We start from the raw sequence: 25,576 nt of genomic DNA, 5'->3' as shown, positions 1-25,576 counted from the left end.
ACTTGCCGACCACCGCAAGTACATATACTGCGGCGGTCAGCCCCTCACAGGCAAAGTGACTAGCCTGTGAGGCTCTGGGGAGCTCCCGCGCGGTCACGGACCCCCCCCGCGCGTGTGACCGGCGGACCCGATGTCCGCCGGTCACTCGGCGATCGTCGGTGGAGAGGGAGAAAGGCAGGCGGCTAGTGTAAACAAGCCGCCTGTCATTCTCCCCTGTGTAGAAACAGTGATCATACGGTTCTACTATGTAGGACCGTTGATCACTGTTCCTACAGCTCAAGCCACAGCCAATCACAGTTAGAATCACGCCCCTAGGGACACACACCACCCCTCCCTCTCAAATAAAGTTAACCCCTTCACTGCCAGTGTAATTTTACAGTAACAGTTCATATGTATAGCACTGATTACTGTAGAAATGTCACTGGTAACCCCAAAAGTGTCAAAAATGTCAGTCAAGGGTCCGATCTGTCCGCCGCAATGTCGCAGTACCGCAAAAAAAATCGCAGATCGCTGCCATTACACGTTAAAAAAAAAAACAACAAAAATGACAAAAATCTTTCCCTTTGTTAGTAAACGCGATAACATTTGCATAAAACCAATCAAAATAAGCTTTTTTTTTTTTTTTTTTTTCTTTTTACCAAATATATGTAGCATAAAACAAATTGGCCAAAAATGTTAAATTTTGATTTTTACATTTTTTTTGGGGGGAATTTCATATAAAAAAATGTGAAAAATATTATTTTTGCAAAATTGACGCTCTTTTTTTGTTTATAGCGCATGATCAAAAAATCGCACAGGTGATCAAATGCCACCAAAAGAAAGCTCTGTTTGTGGGAAAAAATGACATCAAATTAGTTTAGGTACAGCTTCGCACAACCGCGCAATTGTCCGTTAAAGTCACGCAGTGCCGAATCGCAAAATAGGCCCTGGTCAGGAAGGGGGTAAAATCTTTCGGGGCTTAAGTGGTTAACGCTGAGCTGCTGCATATATATGTTTATATGTAAACTGTTTACTGTGCTGAGAGCGCGCCCCAAGCACAGTAACTAAAATGTCAGAGGAAAGCTGCCAATACATACTTGCGATTGGGCGCTTTCAGTCACAGGACCACTGTGACAGTCATTTACAGTGGTTGCATAATCAAAATGCCCGCCATCTCCTCCCGGCATTTCGATCCACTGAAAGGGCCAGGTGGGTCATGAAGAGGTATATACTGGCTACTACTCAACTGGTTGAAGTCCGTTCAACAAACCATCTTATTGTGGCTTTTTTTTTTTTTTTTTTGCGTGGTCAGTGGAAGCACAGGTTCTCTTGCTTGAAAGAACTTCCTAGTTGCTTGCAATCTATATTAATCACAGAGAGCCTCTTTGGAAAAAAAAACTAAAACAAAGAAAAAACAAATATAGCCTTTAGCTTAGTTTGTGTAATGGAAATTCCTGCCAGCTTTGGCAGTTGTAACCAAAGAATATGTGTTGAAGGCAGAGATTATTCCCACAGAAGGCTGCAGTTCAATATTGTCCAGATGACACATTATCTGTCCTGGTCAGTAGACAGCGGCTTTTAGACTTTAGAATGGAATGGAACCAGCTGGATAAAGATTCAAAGTGTTCATAGTTGCAGAACTGAGATCAAATGTGGGCGAAGTGAAAACACTGAGTGGGCAGTTTGCTTCCGTAACCTTTTTGCTCTGAATGTTTCCATACATGTTGTGTTTGGCGAGGATTAGCACACTGATTCAATGCCTGCTTCCAAAAGAAGACCGTTCTACCAGCAAGAATTAATGAGCACCTGTCATTAATACAAAGTGAAGGCAACCATTTTCTTAACAGAACCAATACTTGGCCTATTGATTCGCTAGGAACTAGCAGTGCATTGAGATTAAAGTTAAACTCTAGACAAACTGCAAAATATTATTATTTTTATACAGTATTTGTATAGCGCCAACAGTTTGTGCAGCGCTTTACAAAATAAAAGCAGACATTACAGTTACAATACAATTTGGTACAATTGGAATCAGAGGGCTTACTAACTAAGAGGGAGGGTCAATTGATACAAAAGGTAATAGCTGTGGGGAATAATATAATGGAGAGAGTAAAAAAGTGTATTAATTAGAAGCAAGATAGGCTTCTTTAAAGAGAAGGGTTTTCAGGGGTCCTCTAAAGATGGATAGATTAGGAGATGCACAGATTGGGGTAGGGAGTGCCAAAGGATGGGAAAAGCTCTTGAGAAATTCTGGTAGCGAGCATGGATGGAGGCGACAAGGGAGCTAGAGAGCAGGAGGTCTTGGGAGTACAGAAGAATGCGCCTTGGTTGATGATATTTTGAGATCAGGCTAGTTATGTAGCTGGGGGGGGGGGGGGGGTTAGTTGTGGATGGCTTTGTGAGTTATTGTTAGTACTTTGAACTTTATTTGTTGGGTGAGTGGAAGCAATTGGAGTGATTGGCAGAGAGGGGCGGAGGACACTGAATGGTTGGTAAGGTGGATGAGTCTTGCAGCAGCATTCATGATGGACTGAAGGGGGGAGGGGGTAGCATATGTAAAGGTTATCCAATGAGGAGGGAGTTGCAGTAGTCGAGGCGAGAGTTAACCAGGTAATGAATTAGAAGCTTGGTGGTGTCTTTGGTCAAAAAGGGGCGTATTCTGGAGATGTTGCGGAGGTTAAGGTGACATGATTTACACAGAGATTGGATGTGGGCCTGAAAGGACAGTTTAGAGTCCAGGGTTACCCCTAGCACCATGGCAAGTGGGGATGGACTGATAGTTGTGCCATTGATCTTGACAGAGAAGTCAAGGGAAGAGGCACGTGGGGGAGGAAATATTATGAGCTTGGTTTTAGATAGATTGAGTTTGAGGAAGTGGTGTGACATCCAGGCTGATATTTCTGTTAGCAAATCGGTGATGCATGAGTAGACTGTTAGGGTGAGCTGAGAGGTAGAGCAATAGATTTGGGTGTCTTCAGCATAGAAATGGTAGTGGAAGCCATGGGAGGCTATCATCTGAAGTGTCGATAGAGAATAGGAGAGGTCCAAGGTAGGCATCGACCGATTATTGGCAAAGGTGATATATCGGGGGCCGATATGCACTTTCCCCGATATATCGGAATCGGCCCCTGAGGTGACCGATATTGCTGATATTTCAGAAAGTGCATGTACCGGAGTGATGCCTGCAGCTAGAGGCATCCCCCCGCTACCGGCGTCCATAGCCGACGGTCGGCTGTCTTGTAATGACAACCGATGCGGCTGAGAAGCCGCTCGGCTGTCATTACAAGGGGCGGGAGGGGACATCATGACATCACTTCCGCGTACTCGGCGCCAAATTCAAAAAAATAACAGCATTCAAAACAGCCAAACTTGGCGTTTTGAATGCTTTTAGGGCAGAGGAGGGGTTTGGACCCCCAGATCCCTCCACAAGAGTACCTGTCAAAAAAATAAAAAAATAAAATATTTTTAATGTACGAAAATATCGGCCGATATGCGATGACCAAAATAATCGGTATCGGCAATAAAAAAAAATTTTGGTCGATCGCTAGTCCAAGGACAGAACCTTGGGGGACCCCAACGGTAAGAGGAGTAGAAGAAGAGGAAGTAGAGTTGTGACACTATAGGTGAGATAGGTAAGATAGGTAAGAACCAATGGAAAGCGCAGCCACGGAGACCAAGCAAATCGAGGAGGGGGTGGTCATCTGTATCAAAGGCAGAGGAGAGGTCCAAGAGTAAGAGTACGGAATAGTGACTGTTGGTTTTAGCCGTTAGTAAGTCGTTTGTAAGTTTTAGGAGAGCAGTTTCAGTTGAGTGTTGCGGGCAAAATCCAAACTGAAGGGCATCGAGAAGGTTATTCTCAATCAGGTGGTCGCTCAGCCGGTTGTAGACTAGACATCAGTAGCGTAGCGTGGGTTGTCAGCACCCGGGGCAAAGCAAGTAATTTGCGCCCCCTAACCCGTGGATTTTAGCACTCGAGTCTCTTCCACTAGATTAGTTAACCACTTAAGCCCCGGAGGATTTGGCTGCTAAACGACCAGGGGGTATTTTGCGATTCGGCACTGCGTGAATTTAACGGACAATTGCGCGGTCGTGCGACGCTGTACCTAAACGAATTTGGCGTCCTTTTTTTCCCACAAACAGAGCTTTCTTTTGGCGGTATTTGATCACCTGTGCGATTTTTTTGATCACGCGCTATAAACAAAAAAATAGCGTCAATTTTGCAAAAATAGCAATATTTTTCCCTTTTTTTTATATGAAATTCCCCCCAAAAAAAATGTAAAAATCAAAATTTTTTAACATTTTCGGCCAATTTGTTTTATGCTACCTATGTTTGGTAAAAAAAATCGCAAAAAGCGTATTTTGATTGGTTTGCGCAAAAGTTATTGCGTTTACTGACTAAGGGAAAGATTTTTGTCATTTTTGTTGTTTTTTTTTTTAACGCGTAATGGCGGCGATCTGCGATTTTTTTTTGCGGTACTGCGACATTGGGGCGGACAGATTGGACCCTTGACTGACATTTGTGACACTTTTGGGGTTACCAGTGACATTTCTACAGTAATCAGTGCTATATATATGCACTGTTACTGTAAAAATACACTGGTAGTGAAGGGGTTAACTTTATTTGAGAGGGAGGCTGTGTGTGTCCCTAGGGGCGGGATTCTTACTGTGATTGGCTGTGGCTTCAGCTGTATGCAGAGTGATCAACTGATCTACATAGTAGATCCATATGATCAGCTCTCATACAGAGGGGAGAATGACAGGCAGCTTGTTTACACAAGCTGCCTGACTTTCTCCCTCTCCCCCGCCGATCGCAGAGTGGCCGGCGGACATCGGGTCCGCCGGTCACACGCGCGGGGGGTCCGTGACCACGCGGGAGCGGGAGCGCGCCTCCGGCGGCGCGCGCTCGCTCCCTAGACCCTCACAAGCTAGTGACGTAGCCCTACGTCACTTTGCCTGTGAGGGGCTGACCGCCGACGTAGATCGGCGTGCGGCGGTCGGCAAGTGGTTAAAGAAACCCTTACCCCCTAAGCACATGTATTGTTTGTTATCAAAGCCTAATCAGAAATGTTAAGGCTCCTTTCACACAGCAGTCCGTCAAACGGACTCCGCTTTTCTCAGCGGGGGATCGAGCCGCCGATCCCCCACTGAGCAGGAGGATGAGAGCTCTGTCTCTGCACTGTGTGCGGAGACACAGCTGACAGTTCCCCATGCATCTCTATGGGGGAAATCGGATGGGAACGGACCGTCAATCCGTTCTCATCCGATCCGATCCGATCCGCTGGACGGATGGAAAATAGGGTTTCCATCCATCCAGATTTAACAGATCGGATCTGGTGTTAGCGGACATGTCTCCGCTGACATCCGATCCCCCATAGAGATGCATGGGGGGACCGTTCAGATCCGCCAAAAAAACGGACAGGCGGATCTGAACGGTCCGCCTGTGTGAAAGGGGCCTAACTCTTTCTCACATTAACTTTTACATCAACAGTAACTGTGCTGTTATTGTATGTATGGAAAGTGTAAAAAGTTTGGAACGTCACTTTACAGAAAACTCTTTTCCCGGTATAGTAGTTGGAACAAGCCTCAGGCTGCAAACAAATAGGCCGGTCAATTTTATAGTAAAAAAATTGGTGCGAGCAATAAGACCCTGCTTGAGTAGCCTTTAATGATGGATGAATGAATCTGTGCCCTTTTTATCTTTCAATGGCAAGGATGTATGGGGGGAAATTGTGCCTTTCTCTGTGTGCCATGCAGATAATAGCGCTAATTTAATTGATGGTTAATGTTCCTTTCAAAACATTCAGTCTGTCGAAAGATGAGCAGATGTTTCATGACAAGCACTACAATACGTTTCTTGGAGACAAGTGCTTAAGTGCTTGTATGTTTCCTTATGATGAGTCCTGACTCCTATCTTTTTTTTTCACCTGTCCTGGACTCGATCACAGCAGGCTAGGTTTTCTCCTCTCCTCCTAGGTTTTCCCTCGTCCTGCAGCACTGTCTGAAATCGGCTCTCTCCTCTCTCTTCTTCTGCTTCTGCCTCAGCTGAGCTGCCTGGCCTGGTGGACTGTGGTTCTCTCTCCTCTCCCGTCCTGCGCTCAGTGCTACGCTGGGCGGCCGCTGCACCTTAGTCCCTCCCCCTCCCAGATAAGCCAGGCGTGCAGCAGGGACTGTCTCTCCAACCCCCCCCTCCACAGTGGGCGACCCGGCGGCTCGGATCGGGAGCCGAGCTGCGCACAGCCAGTGAGAGTCAGTGAGCCAGCCTGGCCAGGGGCAGAGAGCTGCGAGTGCGAGCGGGCGGCGGCAGCCTATGACAGACAGAGTGTGAGTACTTCATGTGCGGAGCGGATGCGCCCCCCCCAGATGTTGCGCCCGGTGCGGCCGGCCCCCCATGCACCCCCCACGCTACGCCACTGCTAGACATTCAAGGAGTTTGGAGACAAAAGGGAGAAAGGAGATGAGTCTTAGGTTGTTAAGACTGGTGGGGTCCAGTGAGGCCTTTTTTGGTATCGGAGTGACAATTGCCAATAACCAGCAAATCCTGTTTACACTGTGATCAGCTGTGATTGGACATGGTAAAGAGCTGATGTGATGGGCCCTTTACCCAGATCTGTGATCAGCTGTGTCCCAAGGAGCGGGCCGCTGCAAATGCATGCAGTGCACAGGGTTGTGGCATGCTAATGCAGCGATCAAGGGGTTAAAGCAGGTGGTGAAAAGATGATTCAAAAAAACAATAAGGTGTAGCCACCCTTCTCCTGCGCTTGGTATCCAGACCCCTCGACCACACACTTCACGGGACTGACAACTGGCTTCTCAGATGGCTAAGGTCTTGCTGCCCTTAACGGACTGGGGTAGTCCACCGATACTAAAAGCAAAAAGAACAAAAAAGGGGCGCACCGACCTAGCGCATTATCCTCAATGTAGGCTTTATTTAAATGACCTTAAAAATGGCTACTCACAGACGTAGATAAAAGTAAAGCATATCAAGCTGGATTGCTCAAAAGTCCGTGTTTAGTCCATATAATCGTCCATGATGAGATGACTGACGCGTTTCGAGGTCTAGCCTCTTCCTCAGAGTCCTCAGAGGTGAGATGATGATGTGACACCTCCTCACCACCTGTGGAGTGGAGAAAATTATGTAACGCTGCAACGCGTAAATTGCATTGGTTAAAATTCCTGTATTGTAATGACATGTTTCCACTTACAGATCCGAATGGACGCTCTTGGTCTCCTCTGCGAGAGTCACTGGAGCACTGAAGTGGTCTCTGTGGATGAAATGAATTTGGTTCACTTCTTTCTCCGGTATAACTTGAATTGCCAGTCTCCATCTGTGAGACAACAGATGTGCTACCTAATCAAGAAGGTAAGTATTGTCTGTGAGGCTACATTCTCATCATTGACACAGGGAACACATGACAGTGTTAAAGGAAACCTGTTCTGGGAAGGGATAAGGCACTAACCATTGGTAATATACCAGTTGTCTGCTGGCTATGCTAATTCTCTTAGCTTGAGTGCTGTGGCACTGGCCCAAAACTGATGTGGAAGTAATGTGACACTGGTAAGATCTTGCGGTGGAGGGGCTAGGCTACTAGTTTCAGAGCATCCAAGCTCTTTTCTCAAGCCATCAAGTTGCACATCAGTGTTTTAATTGATGAGCTAGTTTCTATTTTTTCCATGTAAGTTGCCAATTGTCTTTAATAAACGGAGTATTTTTTATATACTAAACTTAGTTTGAGCCCTCTGTTGTCCTTTTGACACAAAACAGAGATCCAGTTTGTCTTGTAGGCATCCATTAGTGCCTACTTTAACCAGTTCAGGACATTGGGAAAATCCTATACATCCCAGTTTTAAATGGAAAAAACAAGCTCACAACTACTTCTCTGGGAGCCCGACTACACAGTAAATGTCAGGATTGTAAGCTGCAGGATAGTGTGGGGGAGATTTAATAAAACTCAGAATCTGGTGCAATTGTGCATAGCACCCAATCTTCTAATTTCAGCTTGTTTAGTTAGGCTTTAACAAAATCTGGAAGCTGATTGGTTTCTTTTAAGAGCTGCACCAGGTTTTGCACGCTCCAGTTTTAGTAAATCTCCCCCCGAGGAAAATGTTTTCCTTGATGTCCTCTGCGGAGTGTGAACCCTGAAGCACTCTGGTTACTTTCGTGTTTACAGCCTGTCAAAGTTATGGCTGCAAAGGCAGGTTAACAGGGCTTTGAGAAGAACTATGCGTTATTTGCCGCTGCAACCCCCCCTGTTGCCACCCCACAGACATATACAAATGTGTGCATAGGGCCTCCACATATATGTAAACAATGATTGTATCACTGCACACATCAGAGTGAGCGAAATAATTCTAAGTTTCTCATTGCTGGTAACTTTAAGAGCCGGTTCACACTGAGGCGATCCAACTTGCCGGGGCGACCTGTGAGGTTGCGGTGCACAGCGCGCACCGCGACCTCGGAGCAACATGCACGGACTTCATATCATTGAAGTCAATGCAGGTCGCTTCAGGTTGCCCCAAAGTAGTACAGGACCCTTTTTCTAAGTCGGAGCGACTTGTGTCGCTCCTATTAGAACGGGTCCTGTGCTAATCTATGGCAGGCGACCCAAGGCGACTTGTCAGGCGACCAAGTCGCCTGACAAGTCGCCCCAGTGTGAACCGGCTCTAAATTGATGAGCTGTAAAGATATTTAAAGTATCATTAATCATTTTGGGTACTGTCATTTTTTACCTTCGTGGATGCACACAGTTTTGAGACATGACCTATTTGGTATCACTTTTCTCAACGCAACCTCGTCTTTTATTTTACCCAAAATATTGTGGGTTATTTTGTGTTTTTGGGCACTAAAATTCACTTTATAGATTTGATAAACCGTTAGCCAATTATCACACGACATAATAAATTGCAATTACCACTGTTTTATTCTGCAGGGTCACTGCTCTCAGAAACGATCTAATGTTTTAGGGGTTGTAGGTCTATTTCTATCCAAAAATGCAGATTTTATTGTGTGTGAGTGAATGATGAAAAATTTGGAATAATGAGTATAAAGTGACTATCTTTTTTTCTTTTTGTACTAGCTCTTTTGCCGTGTACAAGAAAGTTCACAGGTTCTATATAAACATCAGCAGAGTATGAACTTCAAAACTCCCCAACCGGCAGAAAATGAAGTGGATCCCAGCACAGCACTAGGGCATTATGCAGTAAGTTCTATTCCTAAATTCACAATAAGGTACCATGGAACTCACAGATACCAATGAGTAAAAGAAAATAGTCTGTATTGATTGTAGCAAGCATTCAGCCTCTTTCATATTAATATCTGCAGCTTTAAAGCGGTAGGAAAGCGCATACAAAAAAAAATATGTTCTCCCTGCACAATATTGTCATAAAGTGCATGTATACATCGCATACTAGCACATTAGGAAAGACTTACCTGAAAATGAAGACCTACAGCAGTGTGCTGTCACCGCAGACAGGGCTTCCACCTTCACCCGGTCTTGCTTCTGGGTTCGCGGGCAGCCACTGTTTGATTGGCCCGAGCTCCGATGGCGTTACTCCCGCAGATGCACATAGGAGCCACAGCTGCAGCAGGGCTCTCTCTATGGACGGCACGCCGTTCATTAAGAGCGCAGTGTGTGTTCGCCGGTGACCTCACCGGCACTGCTAAAGTATATATCTCCTAAACGGTGCATGTTTAGGAGATATTTACTGTACCTGTAGGTAAGCCTTATTATAGGGTTTCTGGTGTTTCATTCGTTTTAGGGTCTGGTCACACATACGTGTGCAATAAAATGTATGCAAAAATGGATGTGCATTGGCGTGCAATTTTATGTGCGATGGCGCATGTTTTAACACGCGTCTATGCAAATGAATTACTAGAGATCCTTGTCCAGGACGAATAATAAAGAGCAGTTTTTTTTTCCAATAGATTTGATTTACATGCATTCCGTTTTATTAAAATGCATAAGGGCTCATGAACACTGCAGCTCAAAAAATATGCTTCTCCAACAAGCGTTTGAGATTTTTTTAATCTCCCCTCTATGTTAGCCAATGTGTCCATGCACACTACAGGCGTTTTTAGGAGTTTAGTGGCAGAAAAAAAACACTTTGATGCTGCGTTCTGAAGAGTAGATTTTGAGAGCAAAAAATGCATGAAGGCTCCTAAACGCTTGTAAAAGCATGTTTATGAGTGTTCAGCTGTTTTCATGTACAGTGGTCTGAGAAAGCACTGTATTTTCATTGGACACACACACACCTTAAAAAAAAATTAAAGGAACACTTTGAAAACACATCAGATCTCAATGGGGAAAAATATCATGCTGGGTATTTATACTGATATGGACTGGGTAATGTGTTAGGAAGGAAAGGATGCCACATTGTTTGATGGAAATTAAAATTATCGACCTACAGAGGGCTGAACTCAGACACCCCCTAAAATCAAAGTGAAAAAATCATGCACCAGGCTAGTTCATTTTGCTGAAATTTCATTTCAGCAACTCAAAATGGTACTCCCCATATGCTTGTATGCATGCCTGACAACGTCGGGGCATGCTCCTAATGAGAAGATGGATGGTGCCCTGGGGTATTTCCTCCCAGATCTGGACCAGGACATCACTGAGCTCCTAAACAGACACAGCATAGCTTCTGGCAATGGCATGTATTGATGTGACATCCTGGAGGAGTTGGACTGCCTGTGAAACCTCTATAGGGGGGGGTCCAGGTATCGCCTCATGCTACCAGTAGTGACACTGACCCTAGCCAAAAGCAAAACTAGTGAAAAACAGTCAGAAAAAATGAGTAGGAAAAAATATGTCAGTGGCCTGTAAAACCATTCCTGTTTTGGGGGTCGTCTCATTGTTGTCCATCTAGTGTACCTGTTGTTAATTTCATTAACACCAAAGAAGCTAAAACAAATTAACAACCCCCTCTGCTACTTACCTGACCAGATCAATAGTCCAGGAGCTTAATTGACTTGATGCTGTACTCTGATTTTTTATATATATATATATATATATATATATATATATATATATAATATTCAACAATGACACAAAAAAAAAAAAAAAAAAATATATATATATATATAAAAACATCTATGGAGAGACAGGGATATTGAAGTATATAGGTTTGAGTGTTCAGCGTTTTTCATGTACAGTGATCAGAAACCACTGTATTTTCATTGGATAATATATTATTATTTAGGATTCATATAGCGCTGATAGTTTATGCAGCGCTTTACAACTTGAGGGTAGACAGTACAAATACAATACACTTTAATACAGTCGTTAGAGCTTTATATATATATATATATATATATATATATATATATATATATATATATATATATATATATATATATATAATCTCTATATCTATCTCTATATAGAGAGATATATAGAGATAGATAGATATATAATTTTTTTGTTTTTTTTTTGTATTTCTAAATATTATTTATGTAATGTTTTTTTATTTCATTTTTTGTTTCATTTTTTTTTAAATATATATTTGTAGAGCAAGAGATTAAAATATATATAAAAAACAAAATGTAGAAAACGAAATAAAGAATAATCTAAAATATTTTAAAATAATTAATAACATGTAACAAATTAAATTATATAAAATATGTATATAGGTGCATCAAGATTCAAAAAACAAAACGCTATAGAATCATTCACGCACTAGCAGCGCTAAAGTCCATGAAATAAACATGAATCTCTAAATATGAGGATGAATATAGCAATAAAGAGAAGTCCATGCGTGCAGTCCCAGGATATGAGGAGATGATGTAAACGGGTGTATCCTTGCAGACACCCCAAAGCCTTCACCACACCGCTGTGCACACCCTTAAGTGGGGACACTTACCAGAACTAGTCTGAAAAAAAGCCAAATGTAACCAGTGGGAATGCCTTAATCGTCTTACTCCTCTACGTTGTAACTCCGACAAGGACCACCAAAGGATACCGCATGTACAATCCCCTCATCAGCATAGAAGGTATATATATATGGGAAATGAAAGAGCAACATAGCGTAGTCCAGCTAAAACACGTGTGCCTTTATTCCCAAAATTTACCCTTCAAACATTGCACTTACACAAAACAAATCTTTGTAAACATGTCAGCAAATAAGCCTGTTGGTTCCTACCGCTCTCTCCCGTCCTGAACGTGTACAGCCCGGTACCTGGCCGTAAACCTCGGGGGATCGCGTGTCACCACGGCTTGTTGCGTGATTGCGTCACCACGCCCTGACGCGTTTCGTCATCAAGTGACTTCCACCGAGGGCGTGGTGACGCTTCACAACCACTTCTATTTACCTGGCTGCAAAGAGGCGGAGACGGCAATAAGCCGATCATGTGGTAGAGTGAAGACCGTCCCACTTCCGCCCTCTTCCTCGCAGCCCATCATGTATGCCGCACTTCCGCCCTCACACGGCATCATAGCCTTCACCGTTCGGGACTAGATATGTGGAAGCCCACACATCGTACGATCCAGATCCGGATCATCGGCTGATCATATAGCCTGTACACAACCCAATATCAATAGGCAGTACTACATCAGACCCAATGCTGACATGCGGCTATATTTATATAAAGTGCATCATATACATAATATATTATAACGATACAGTAAATCAAATCTTTAAAGAGTTATTGAAGGATCAGTGAGCGCCATACTTTGCTCCTACATACAATTTTTGCACTTTTAACCTGGCAGCCATGGATGCCATCTCTTTTCTACAGAATCGTAATCTGAAAATTGATAGCATATTTTCTGAAGAAATTGTGGATGAACCGGCATTAGATTTAGCCACCAATCTCAACTTGCTTGGCAACTTACTGGAGAAGCAAGTGAGAACTTGGTGGGACATATGCACCTTCAATCAGTATATCAAGGATGACATCATCATGAGAAGTCTTAGGTGGGAGGTTACTCCCCAAGATGCACTCAATGATGATGGGTCTACTAAAGAGTGGCTTGATTTTTTTAATAAAGCAGGTATGGATTTACAACGGTTAGTTTTAAAAAGGAAGAAACACAAAATGACCATGCTGGAGAAAAGGATTGAAGAGCTTAAACTCATCCTTGAACCAGATCAGGAAACATCACAGGTCATTAAGTTTAACACTGATATAAAAAAGAAATTGGAGAAAATAGACAAGGAGACGCAAAAGAAAAAAATCAAAAAATTTAGAAGGGATACACAGGATTTCAAGAGTGGACAGATATATATTTGGCAAAACCCTGTGGCACAGGGTAATAGTGGGTTGGTTTCAAATAATATCCCAGACACTCCGATTCCCTCTACATCAACAGGGATTGTAAGGACACAAAATCCTAATTCTATCCATATTGTGAACAAACCCACTAAGAAAAAACAAAAAACTCACAATATTGAACCTAAACAGGGTCAATGGCATCAAATACCATATAGATCCAATACAGGATATGAAGCCCCATATAGGGAGTATGGGGTGAACTCTCCTGGAGTACCCCTACACAATAGATATGAACAACTGGGTGACTATTGTGATCCCGCCACCCCACCTCCTCCACCTCGCCCTTTTCAATGGCGAGGGGGACGTGGCAGGGGAGGGCGCAGGGGGGGCAGGCCTTGGAGGGGGAAACCGACAGGTTGGGGCCCTCCACGTCCGAACCAGTCGGATTACCAAATGCCTCAGAGAGATGCAGGGCCTACACAACAGGCTCCCAGGGCAAATACCGTACACGAGGATGTAGAGCTGGGAGGAAATGCCAACAGCAAAAAGAGAAGACTGGTGGATTAGGAGGGATTTATAACTTAGCGGATATTACTTTGACGCAGAAAGAAATGAACATCTTGAATGCTGGCCTTAAATGTGCCAAGCATAAACCTGTAAATAAATTCAATGTATACATAGATGTTCATAAGTATATCTGCAAAATTAATCTTAAGAGATACTTCCTTAATCCCACCAGGATTGCTAGTGGTAATCGGAACAGCAATACAGATAGGTCGATAGGAATAGACAGTGGACTAAAAAATAATTCTCTATATAATCCTCCACAGCCTTCCAACCACCATGTGGATGTCTTTAAAAACCTTGTCATTCAGGATGTAAAAGCATTGCAGCCAAAAAAAGCTGTTAATCCACGTTACATCCAAGAGGGCCTGGAGTCCTTGGAGAAAAGGAAAGAGGTGGTTATCAGGCCCGCCGACAAGGGGGGAGGCGTGGTTATACTTAAAAAGGATTATTACCACACCCAGTTATCAGAAATGTTATCTGACACTCAAACCTATATGGAACTGAAAAGTGATCCCACACCTATATGTAGGAAGGTTTTAAAAGATCTGGTAACTTATGGATATGAGCAGTGGGTGTTGTCAGAGAAGGAGAAGAGATATCTAAATCCATCTTTTAGTAGGATTCCTACGATCTATACATTGCCAAAAATCCATAAGGATGCTATTAACCCCCCAGCCAGACCCATCGTGAATGGGATCAATTCCGTCACTGCACGGATGGGTGAATACCTAGATTGCTTCCTACAAACTAGTGTAACCAGTCTTAAATCCTATCTTAAAGACACAAGGGATTTCCTGTGTGGATTAAAAGAAATTACGGTTTCCCCGGACAAAGAGATATTTCTGGTGACAGCAGATGTATCTTCCTTGTATACAGTAATCCAGCATGAGGATGCACTACTGGCCCTCAATTGGGCCTTCAGTAGACGTACTGACCTCCCAGACCCCCAAAAAAGGTTTCTAAGACATGTCTTGGAATTCTGCCTGGCTAACAACTATTTTTGGTATAATGGCAAGTTTTACAGCCAAAAACGAGGTGTGGCTATGGGAGCTAAATTTGCTCCTAGCCTTGCCAACCTTTTTATGGGGGAATGGGAGGACAAGTACATTTATGCCCAACAGAGACCGCAGCTCAGGATGTACAGGAGGTACATCGATGACCTCTTCTTTATATGGGAGGGTCCAGAAGAGTTGGTAGAGTTTGCTGGCATATTAAACACCAATAATAACAACATTAAACTTGAGTTTAACTGGAGTCAGTCCTCAATCCACTATCTTGATGTTGAGGTCATGTTGCGGAACGGGTCTTTGGAAACTAAGGTTTACTTTAAGCCCACGGACCGCAACGGGTACCTCCCGATATATAGTGGTCACCATAGCAGCTGGCTCCGTAATATCCCTAAGGGGCAGCTGCTACGAGTGAGGAGAAATTGTACCACCGATGCCGATTACCTCGCACAGGCCCAGGTCGTTCGCCAGCGCTTTCTTGAGAAGGGTTACGATGGAGAAGGCTTGGACAGGGAGGTTTCGGAGGTGGCAACAATTTCACAACAATCTTGTCTAACTGGACGGGTGAACACTCCATCTAACCAACATGAATGGAGCTTTCTAACCCAATTTAACTCTCAGTACAAGGAGATTGAGGAGATCATTAGGAAGCATTGGGGTGTGTTATGCCTTGATAAGATCTTAGGTAGTCATTTACCAGCTAGGCCATCTTTTATATACAGAAAGGCCCCCACTTTTGGGGATCAGATTGTACGGAAAGTGTTAGATCCACCTGAACAGCCCACAATGTTTTGGGATAATAGGACAGGATTTTATGCCTGTCGAAGGTGTAAAACGTGCAAACAAGTACATACTCACCTAAGAGGTTTCACTTCCTTTCATTCATCCGCTAATGGGGAAACCTTTGACATCAAGGATCTAATTACCTGCCACACGACTCACGTAGTGTATGGTATGGAATGTCCTTGTGGGTTACTTTACATTGGTAGGACAAAAAGAACCATAGCAATTAGGATATCAGAGCATGTTGCCAATATCCGAAAAGGGTTCAAGGACCACAATGTTTCACTTCATTTTAGGGATTATCACAACCGGGATCCCACCCAATTGAAATTTTGGGGTATTGAAAAAGTGGATCCTGTATGGAGGGGGTCCAACAGGGTTAGGGAATTATCTAAACGTGAGACTTTTTGGATATTCCAGACCAACTCTTTACACCCGAACGGACTTAACATAGACCTCGACATAAATTGTTTCCTGAGTAATTATTAATCAGTGTATTAATTAATTTGGTAAAAGTTTATAAGAACATTTTATGAATTTTAACGACTAGATTATGTATGTGGTAATTTTATTATATGCATATATGTGTGTTGACACAATTATGAGAGATAAAAGCATGGCTATTTTATGAAATCCCTCATATTTATATTTTATATTTTATGCAGCATTCATTTGCGTTGTTCCTTATCTGCTTTATATAGTTTATTTATTAATTTTATCTTAAAAATTCTTAGTCGAATATAGGTATCTGATTTATCAATTAGACCTATTGCAAAGTTTTTAACAAAAAACCTGAATGTTATTTTTAATGTAACTCTTTAAAGATTTGATTTACTGTATCGTTATAATATATTATGTATATGATGCACTTTATATAAATATAGCCGCATGTCAGCATTGGGTCTGATGTAGTACTGCCTATTGATATTGGGTTGTGTACAGGCTATATGATCAGCCGATGATCTGGATCGTACGATGTGTGGGCTTCCACATATCTAGTCCCGAACGGTGAAGGCTATGATGCCGTGTGAGGGCGGAAGTGCGGCATACATGATGGGCTGCGAGGAAGAGGGCGGAAGTGGGACGGTCTTCACTCTACCACATGATCGGCTTATTGCCGTCTCCGCCTCTTTGCAGCCAGGTAAATAGAAGTGGTTGTGAAGCGTCACCACGCCCTCGGTGGAAGTCACTTGATGACGAAACGCGTCAGGGCGGGGTGACGCAATCACGCAACAAGCCGTGGTGACACGCGATCCCCCGAGGTTTACGGCCAGGTACCGGGCTGTACACGTTCAGGACGGGAGAGAGCGGTAGGAACCAACAGGCTTATTTGCTGACATGTTTACAAAGATTTGTTTTGTGTAAGTGCAATGTTTGAAGGGTAAATTTTGGGAATAAAGGCACACGTGTTTTAGCTGGACTACGCTATGTTGCTCTTTCATTTCCCATATATATATACCTTCTATGCTGATGAGGGGATTGTACATGCGGTATCCTTTGGTGGTCCTTGTCGGAGTTGCAACGTAGAGGAGTAAGACGATTAAGGCATTCCCACTGGTTACATTTGGCTTTTTTTCAGACTAGTTCTGGTAAGTGTCCCCACTTAAGGGTGTGCACAGCGGTGTGGTGAAGGCTTTGGGGTGTCTGCAAGGATACACCCGTTTACATCATCTCCTCATATCCTGGGACTGCACGCATGGACTTCTCTTTATTGCTATATTCATCCTCATATTTAGAGATTCATGTTTATTTCATGGACTTTAGCGCTGCTAGTGCGTGAATGATTCTATAGCGTTTTGTTTTTTGAATCTTGATGCACCTATATACATGTATGAATTTATAGCAGCAGCTTATCTTATTTAGTGCTCAGAAGTAATTTTTTTGGCGCCGGGTGAGCAGAGTTTTATTGAAGGATCAGTGAGCGCCATACTTTGCTCCTACATACAATATAAAATAATATATTTTAAAAATAATAATAAAAAGTATATGGAAATGTTTTGCAATGCATTGTGATCATTTGGGATTGAAAAATGAGTGGAGGGTAGTGTGTGGTTAAAAAAAAAAAAAAAAAAAAAAAAAACTTGTAAGCGCTAAGGCTCAAAATTAGCATAAATGCTAGATAAAAACGCACATTTTGAACTGTTTTTCCTGCAAGCATTTCTGGCGGTTTTAGGTTATCTGGTGTGCTCGAGGTCTAATTGTAGCATTTTAATCCAATGCATCGCACTGCACACGACACCAGCATTGTAGCATTAATAGGTCACAGAAAACTCTTGTTTTCTATGTGTCCTTGTGGTGACCTTTCATCCAGCACAGTAAAACGGAGGTCACTGCAGTGTGTATGAACAGGGCCTTATAGTCTTTTTTTATCCTTTTTTGTGAAAGCCATTATCATTTATGTAAGTCAGGAAGAGAATAGTTGCTTTTTATTGCTCTATGTATTCGGCTTCAGTCACATAAAAATGCACAAAGCGCAGTGCACCTGCAGGCAGGTTTTTATGTGCGTTGTTGTGTAAATGGGCCCTTAATATTGTTTTTGAAAGCTTGCATCAATTAAAATATGGTAGCAAAGACGTTAGTCTCTAGACTTTTTGCTTTGGTCTCAGTAGTTTTGTTGAACGGTTTTATTTGTACCTGTTGGATCCCTGTGATAGGGCATAGTGTGTACTACCAGAGTTGGCTGGTAGGTGGCGCTGTATTTGTATATTAGAATGCATTGCTTGATCTTCTCTGTATAGTGTATTCCATAATTCTTATGTTATTACACGTATTATCCCAACTTGTATTTTTATCATGAAGGATTACAGTTAGCTTTACATTTTCTATTTAAAGGTGTGCGACAGATACAATAAAATGTTACCTTCGCATAACATAGAGTCAGTATAAAGCTTTATAAATACAACCAGTATATACTGTGGGAAATAAAAATAAAGAAAAAATAGCAACGTAGATGGCATAGCAATTGTACAAAAGTGTAAAGAACTCTCTAGTCGGAATCAATGCTGGAATCAATCTTTCTTCAGGGGAAAAGCGCTCTAACTTCCAGAAGAATATACAGATTAATGGAGGGAAGTCAGGTATGAGGTATCCAACTAAGGTCTGTGCATGCCATCTTTTCAGTAAATAAGTAGAAGTCGAAGAAAAGCAAAGGAGAGCAAAAAACGAAGCGAGAGAGGGAGCGAAAAAAAAGGGGGGGGGGTGGCTTGGAGGGACAGAAAGTCACCCCCAGGGAGCTAGAGTCACACCAGTACCAGTCATGCAAGTAAAATATATATTATGTGTAATGGATGCATAGGTGTGCACACAGAGTGTGCCAGATCTACCTGGGCACACCCTAATTACCCCATGTGGTGCCGATTCCCCCTGCTTCCTGGTGCCCCCTGTCTCCTTCCTTCAGGGCTGACCGCTTCTCTTCTCTCCCACTGGCTGCTACGGGGGATGTTTCAAGATGGAGAGTGGGGATAAGGGGCTAGTAAATATTTAATTTACTGACCCCGTCCTTTTCTGAATGAACACAGTAAGTGATCTTTATCAATTTGCTCCTGTGTTCATTCTTCACTGCAGCATAGTAAACTATGTTTACTATGCTACAGTTTGGATCAAACAAGAAGCCGCTCATAACAGAACACTTCCCATTCGTTCACTGTCCAGTGCAGCTCAGGCTGCAGAGAAAGGGACTGGGGAATCCGATCAAATGTGAGACATCAGGGGTCTGTTTAGACCATGGGTGTCCAACCTTTTGGCTTCCCTGGGCCACATTGAGTGTAGAGAAATTTTCTCGGGCCGCATATAAAATATATACTATAGTTAAGGTATATAAGTAATAAAATGCCACCACGCCCTCCCGTGCTGCCGCGCCCCTCCCAGCACTAATTTAACACAACTAGTGGATGATCCCCTCCGAGGCAGCCTCTGTTGCCGTGCCCCTCGACTTCAACTTCCTTCCTCCCGAGCAAAAAAAAATAAAAAATTGTCAGGGGGCAGTGGGCCACATTGCTTGCGGTTCTGGGCCGCAGGTTGGACATGCCTGGTTTAGACACTTGATAATTCACCAAAGCTGCCCAACTGGGCTCCTAAAAAAAAAAATTGTAAAAAAAAAAAAATTTTTATTTCTAAAAAATAATTAAAAAAGAAAGCTGTAAAAAATAATAAAAAAACTACTGACACCATCCTTTGCTCTGCTGACGCCGTCCACTTCTCTGCTGATGATACAGGCATGTGTGTGTCCCTAATGCAGTGGCCAGTGATTCAAGGAATTCAACAGAGATGTGAAAGAGATCCCAGTAAAACCATCTGGTAAAAAATTTGAACGTCACATTCACCCAAAAACTGTTATGCTTCTGAACTGAATGGGTCACCAGCTTCATACATCCCCTAAAGATATTGGAGGCTAATGCCTCGTACACACGCAACGATTATCGGCCCACCGATCGTCCGACTTTTGTCCAGAGTGGTGTTGTGTTGGTTGGAATGTGCCTAGACTGCACACACATTTTCTTGGCCAACAAAAATCTACTTCAGAAGTGATGTCATGTGATGGTTTACTTTCCGTGTGTTTTTTCTTCTCTGAGCATGCCCAGACTTGCTCATCAGATTTTTGTCTGCCGAAATCTGTACTGACTGACGGAAAATCGTCCGTTCTGTTGACGGCCAACAAACATTTTATAGCCTGCACACCAGATTTTTTTCGGCCGAAAAGTCGGAGTCGGTTGTCGGAAGCATCATACTAACAAGCCGAAAATCGGCCGATCGGACGTTGGCCCGAAAATTCCCGGCCAATAATCGATGCGTGTGTACGGGGCATAAATCTTTCCTCCAATGTTTGGTTCTTCCTCCTGCAGCAGTCATTATGAAGCCAAATATGAATGTCTTACATTTCCTTCTGCAGGCTCCTTAATGACCGTTATCTGGGTAGAGTTTGCATGTTCAGTTCTTTATGAAAAATAATGTAGAAACACGTGTTAAAATAGAGTTAAAACCAATACTTTTTTGAGTAAGAATGATAACCCCTGTCAGTTTTTTTGCCACCTGTGTCCCATTGGGTCTCTGGTATATACAGTTACATTCATCCAAGACAGACCAATGTAACTCTCTAAAATATCCATAACTGGAGTTCGTCTTTAAAGCTGATTTCCAAGAAACCTAAAAAGTATCTGGTGCAGTGGGGCTGTGCTTGCACTGCAAGGGTTTACTGCTCTTTTCTGTTTAGGGATTTAGAAAAGAAGTTTTATTTTCCTGGTCCTCCACTCCCGCAGACCTTTCTTTGCTGATAGACCGGTTCCTGCAGCCTCTAGTTCTGGCAGTCCACTGCCAGAGCATGGGGGAGCGCCATCTGCTAGGGGAGCAGTGGATTGGGTAAGTGAAAGTGAGATCCCACTACAGTCCCACTAGACTAAACAAGCAATTAACTCTTGCAGTACGGACACAGCCTTACTGCTAGGGAGAATGTTTGTTTCCTGGAGTTAGGCTTTAACCGCTTCTGGACTGGAAGGATTTGCCCCCTTAATGACCAGGCCATTGATTGCGATTCGGCACTGCGTTACCTTAACGGACAATTGCACGTTCGGGCGACACTGTACCTAAATAAAATTAATGTCCTTTTTTTTTCCCCCACAAATAGAGCTTTCTTTTGGTGGTATTTGATCACCTGTGTAATTTTTATTTCTCTATCGTTCATTGATGGACGCAGTTTTCTCTGATTCATTTCAGTATGGGTTCTGTACTGATATGAATCAGAGAGAACTGCGTCCGTCAATGAACTTAAGAGAAAAGGATTTTACGGTAAGTCAAAAATCCAGTTTTTTTGCGCTATAAACAAAAAAATTTGAGACAACTCTGGGGAAGAAAAAAAACAATATTTTTTACATTCTGCTATATAACATTTAAAAAAAAAAAAATAAAAAATATCAAAATTTTTGAACATTTTAGATAAATTGGTTTTCTGCTACATATTTTTGGTAAATCGCAATAAGCTTATTTTGATTGGTTTGCGCAAAAGTTATTGCGTTTACTAACTACAGGAAAGATTTATGTAATTTTTATTGTGGGTTTTTTTTTTCTTTATTTGTAATGCCGGAAATCTGCGATTTTTAGCAGGACTGCGACATTGCAGCGGAAAAATGTGCATTTACAATTTTCCCTAAAACGTCTTTCAGGACAGCACCTTAGAGAGATGGCTCCTCCCTCTCCTCATCAGGAAACACCCCATCCACCAGATTTTAAAAGGAGGCTTCTCCCACCATTCATCAGTTTTTGTGTTTCCTCCGGCCGAGGAACACCTCTGTGGGGAGCTGGGCTCTTAAGGTGCTATCCTGAGAGACCGGGCTTCCTACGTCCACCTACCCTTTTTGGAGACGATTGCTTCTCCCATTCACGCGACCGACTGCAGTGCATGGGCTCCTTCTTTCTCTTCAGTGCTCTAGGCTGAGTCAAGACCCCGCAGAGCACAGCCCTGGGAAGGCATCTTGGAGGAGCGGAATGTTTTTTCTTAGGTTTCCGCCGCCTTTTTTTTTCAAATTTGCCGCCATTTCTCCGGATCGAGTGACGCTCGTCCGGACCGGAAGTGAGGTTCCGGAAAGGGCAGCGTTCTGCAGGGGGCGTATGGCGTCATTTCCGCCGGACGCAGAGGAAGAAGGGAGGAGCAAGCTGGTGCCTTATTCCGGATCCGGTCCAGTGCAGGTGCGCTTTGGTCTCCGGAACCGGTACCGAAGCCACGGGTGATACCGCTGCCAAGCGATGGAAGCTTCTTCAGCGAGTGGGACAGGCACAGGCACCAGTAAGGCCCAGGTAAGGGGTGTCTTTATATGGCCTATCTTACTGTGGGGTCTCTCTCCATCCCTTTTACTTTCCCCCCGGTGGCTGGGGGCCTGTCAGGGCACATGGGACTTCCTTTAAATGTCTTTCTGTGCACCTTTGGTGGCCCTGAGAATCAGGCTGACTTTTAAGAAGCATGTGTATGTTTTCCCATTCATGTCTTCCAGGCTAAAAGCTCTGAAACTGTTTTCAAGAGAAAGTGTCCTTCATGCAAAGCAAAGTTGTCGGAAAGTTGGAAAAAGACACTTTGCCAGGGATGTATTGATGCACTAGTAAAGGAAGAAGCATCTGCAGTTTGTGGCGATTTAGTCGCATCTGTGAGGAAGGAATTGGATGCTACCATCCAATCTTTTCGGTCATCCCTACAGGACCCTGCCCTGAGTCAGCCATCAGCCTCACTGTCCTCTCAGGGTTCACAATTGGTTCCTTCGGTGGGGACAGAAGGGGTTCCTTCCACCCAAGGAGATAATTCCCCCTCACATTCCAAGGAGGATTCAGAGGAAGAAGAGGAGGGAGGGGCACAAAGCAGGCCCACTAAATACAAACTATCCTTAGAGCAAGTGGATGGTCTCCTGAGGGCAGTTTACATCACCCTGGGTCTAGAGGAGGAAAAGAAGGAACTGTCCCTACATGACAAAATGTATGCAGGCTTGGAAGAGCCTAAGGGCCGTATCTTCCCAGTGCATCAGACCATCTCAGATGCAATAAAACATGAGTGGTCTGATCCGGAAAAGAAAACCTTCTTCCCTAAAGCCTTTAAAAGGCGATTTCCTTTTGATGAAGACCCAGGAGCTCCCTGGAATAAGATGCCAAAGATTGATGCAGCCTTCTCCCAGGTTTCTAGGTCAACAGACCTAGCATTTGAAGACATGGGAATCCTGAGGGATCCCATGGATAAGAAGATGGACCAGCAACTTAAGAGATCCTGGCAATCCATCATGGGGAGTCTGAAACCTGCCATGGCAGTAACCTGTGTGTCCAGGAATCTGGAATACTGGCTTAGCCAGCTAAAAGCACACATCACAGCAGACTCACCTAAACAGGAAATTTTGGATTCCTTTTCCACGCTCTCCACGGCCATAGCCTTCATTGCTGACGCTTCAGCAGAGTCAGTGAAGATGACAGCAAGATCTGCAGCTTTATCCAACTCAGCCAGAAGGGCTCTTTGGTTAAAGACATGGCCTGGAGATACAGCTTCTAAAAATAAGCTGTGTGGACTTCCTTTTCAAGGGGATCTACTATTCGGGCCTGGGCTAGACTCTGTTCTAGATAGAACAGCAGACAAAAAGAAGTCTTTTCCTGTGAAGAAGAAACAGGCAGCAAAGAAGCTTTTTCGACCTCAAAAAGCTCAGCAAAATAGCAGACCCCAGGAGAAGAGAAGAAACTGGTCGACACAAAAACCCAAAGGGAAAGGAGGTGTTCTCTTCCATCCTCCTGTGTCAACCAACAAAACACAATGACAAGACATTGCCGGTGGGAGGAAGATTGAGGGAATTCCTCCCCTATTGGGCAGCCATAACAGAAAATCAATACATTCTGGATATGCTGTCCCAAGGCTACAACATAGAGTTTTCAGAGACGCCACCCGAAAGGTTCTTTGTCACAAACCTCCCAAGAGATGCAGAAAAAGCCCTGGCTATGATGGACCTGTTAAAGGACCTGAGGCGACAGGGAGTTGTCTGTCCAGTTCCAGTGGAGGAACAACATCAGGGATTTTATTCCCACATATTTTTGATAAAGAAACCATCGGGGGATTTTCGTCTTATACTGAATCTGAAACCATTAAACAGGTCAGTTCTGTACAAAAAGTTTCGAATGGATTCAATTCTTACAGTCAGAACCCTGTTAACAAAAGGATGCTTCATGGCATCAATCGACTTAAGGGATGCTTACCTACATATCCCTATTGCCCCTCGCTCACAGAGATTCCTAAGGTTGGCAGTAAATCTGGGAAAGGAAATGCTCCATATCCAATTCAAAGCACTCCCTTTCGGGCTATCATCCTCCCCTCGTATTTTTACGAAGGTAATGGCAGAGTGTCTAGCTCCCCTCCGCCTTCAGGGAATCTCTGTGGTGCCTTACCTGGACGACCTGCTTTTCTTTGCCCCGTCAAAGGAAAAACTTCAAGAGGACCTGCACAAGGCAAGAGGTCATCTAGAAGCTCTGGGATGGATAGTGAACATCAAGAAATCGAATCTCACACCGGCTCAGCGGGTTCAGTTCCTAGGGTTTCAGTTATGCTCTGTGGAACAAAGAATCTTCCTACCAGAAGACAAACAGGTCAAAATACAGAATTTGGTAGCAAGGCTACAAACAAATCAGTGGTGGTCGATCAGAGAGATCATGTCAGTCCTTGGAAACCTGACTGCATCAATTCCAGCTGTCCAATGGGCAAGGCTGCATTTTCGACCACTCCAATACTTCCTCCTCAGAATCTGGGATCACAATCCAGAGACTTTGGACTTAAAGGTAAAAATCCCCACCAAGGTCAAGAGGTCCCTTTGGTGGTGGAGAAATCGGATAACCTTGTCTCAGGGTTTGGCCTGGTCCTTCCCGGCAGACCAGAGGTTAACAACGGATGCCAGCAGTTGGGGGTGGGGAGCCCACTGGAACCAAAACCTGGCACAGGGGGTTTGATCTCAGACCGAGACAAGAAAATCCTCAAATTGGAAGGAATTAAAGGCAGTCGGCCTAGCCCTAACTGCCTTCTCTCAAAATCTTCAGGGGACTCATGTTCAAGCCCTTTCAGACAACGCCACTACAGTGGCATATCTAAACAAGCAAGGGGGCACAAGAAGCAAAACCCTACAGCTTTTGGCAACGGAAATTCTGCAATGGGCGGAAAGGCAGTTACTTTCCTTGTCAGCAATCCACCTAAAAGGTACACTAAACAGTGTGGCGGATTATTTAAGCAGGCAGAAGATCCGAGAAGCAGAATGGAGCTTGAACCCAGAAGTCTTTATGTTGATAACCAAGACTTGGGGAAAGCCAGAGGTGGATCTGTTTGCAACGAAAGAAAACGCAAAACTTCCACTTTACTTCTCACTCCACAGAAACGACAACTCTCTGGGAGTAGATTCCCTGGCACATCCCTGGAGGTTCAGGTTGGGGTATGCCTTCCCCCCCTTCCAGCTCATTCCGTTGGTATTGAGAAAAATCCAAATGGAAAGAGCCTCAGTGATCCTGATCACACCTTATTGGCCCAAAAGGGTTTGGTTTT

The 25,576-nt window shown here is 43.7% G+C and overlaps 1 protein-coding gene across 2 annotated transcripts in view; it reads left to right on the top strand.

Annotated features, from left to right (window-relative positions):
• THADA (THADA armadillo repeat containing) overlaps positions 1 to 25,576 on the top strand; it is a 1,178,628-nt gene that overhangs the window by 57,273 nt on the left and 1,095,779 nt on the right. For both annotated transcript variants that reach the window (XM_082249837.1, XM_082249838.1), the window contains exons 13-14: positions 7,184 to 7,339; positions 9,054 to 9,176. In XM_082249837.1, the coding sequence (XP_082105963.1) occupies positions 7,184 to 7,339; positions 9,054 to 9,176 (279 nt within the window). The remainder of the gene's footprint in view (positions 1 to 7,183; positions 7,340 to 9,053; positions 9,177 to 25,576) is intronic.

This window comes from Pelophylax lessonae (genome assembly GCF_965119305.1).
Source record: "Pelophylax lessonae genome assembly, chromosome: 3".
Taxonomy (NCBI): Eukaryota; Metazoa; Chordata; class Amphibia; order Anura; family Ranidae; genus Pelophylax; species Pelophylax lessonae.
The sequence above is the reverse complement of the archived record's forward strand: the minus strand, read 5'-3'. Positions and strand labels throughout refer to the sequence as shown.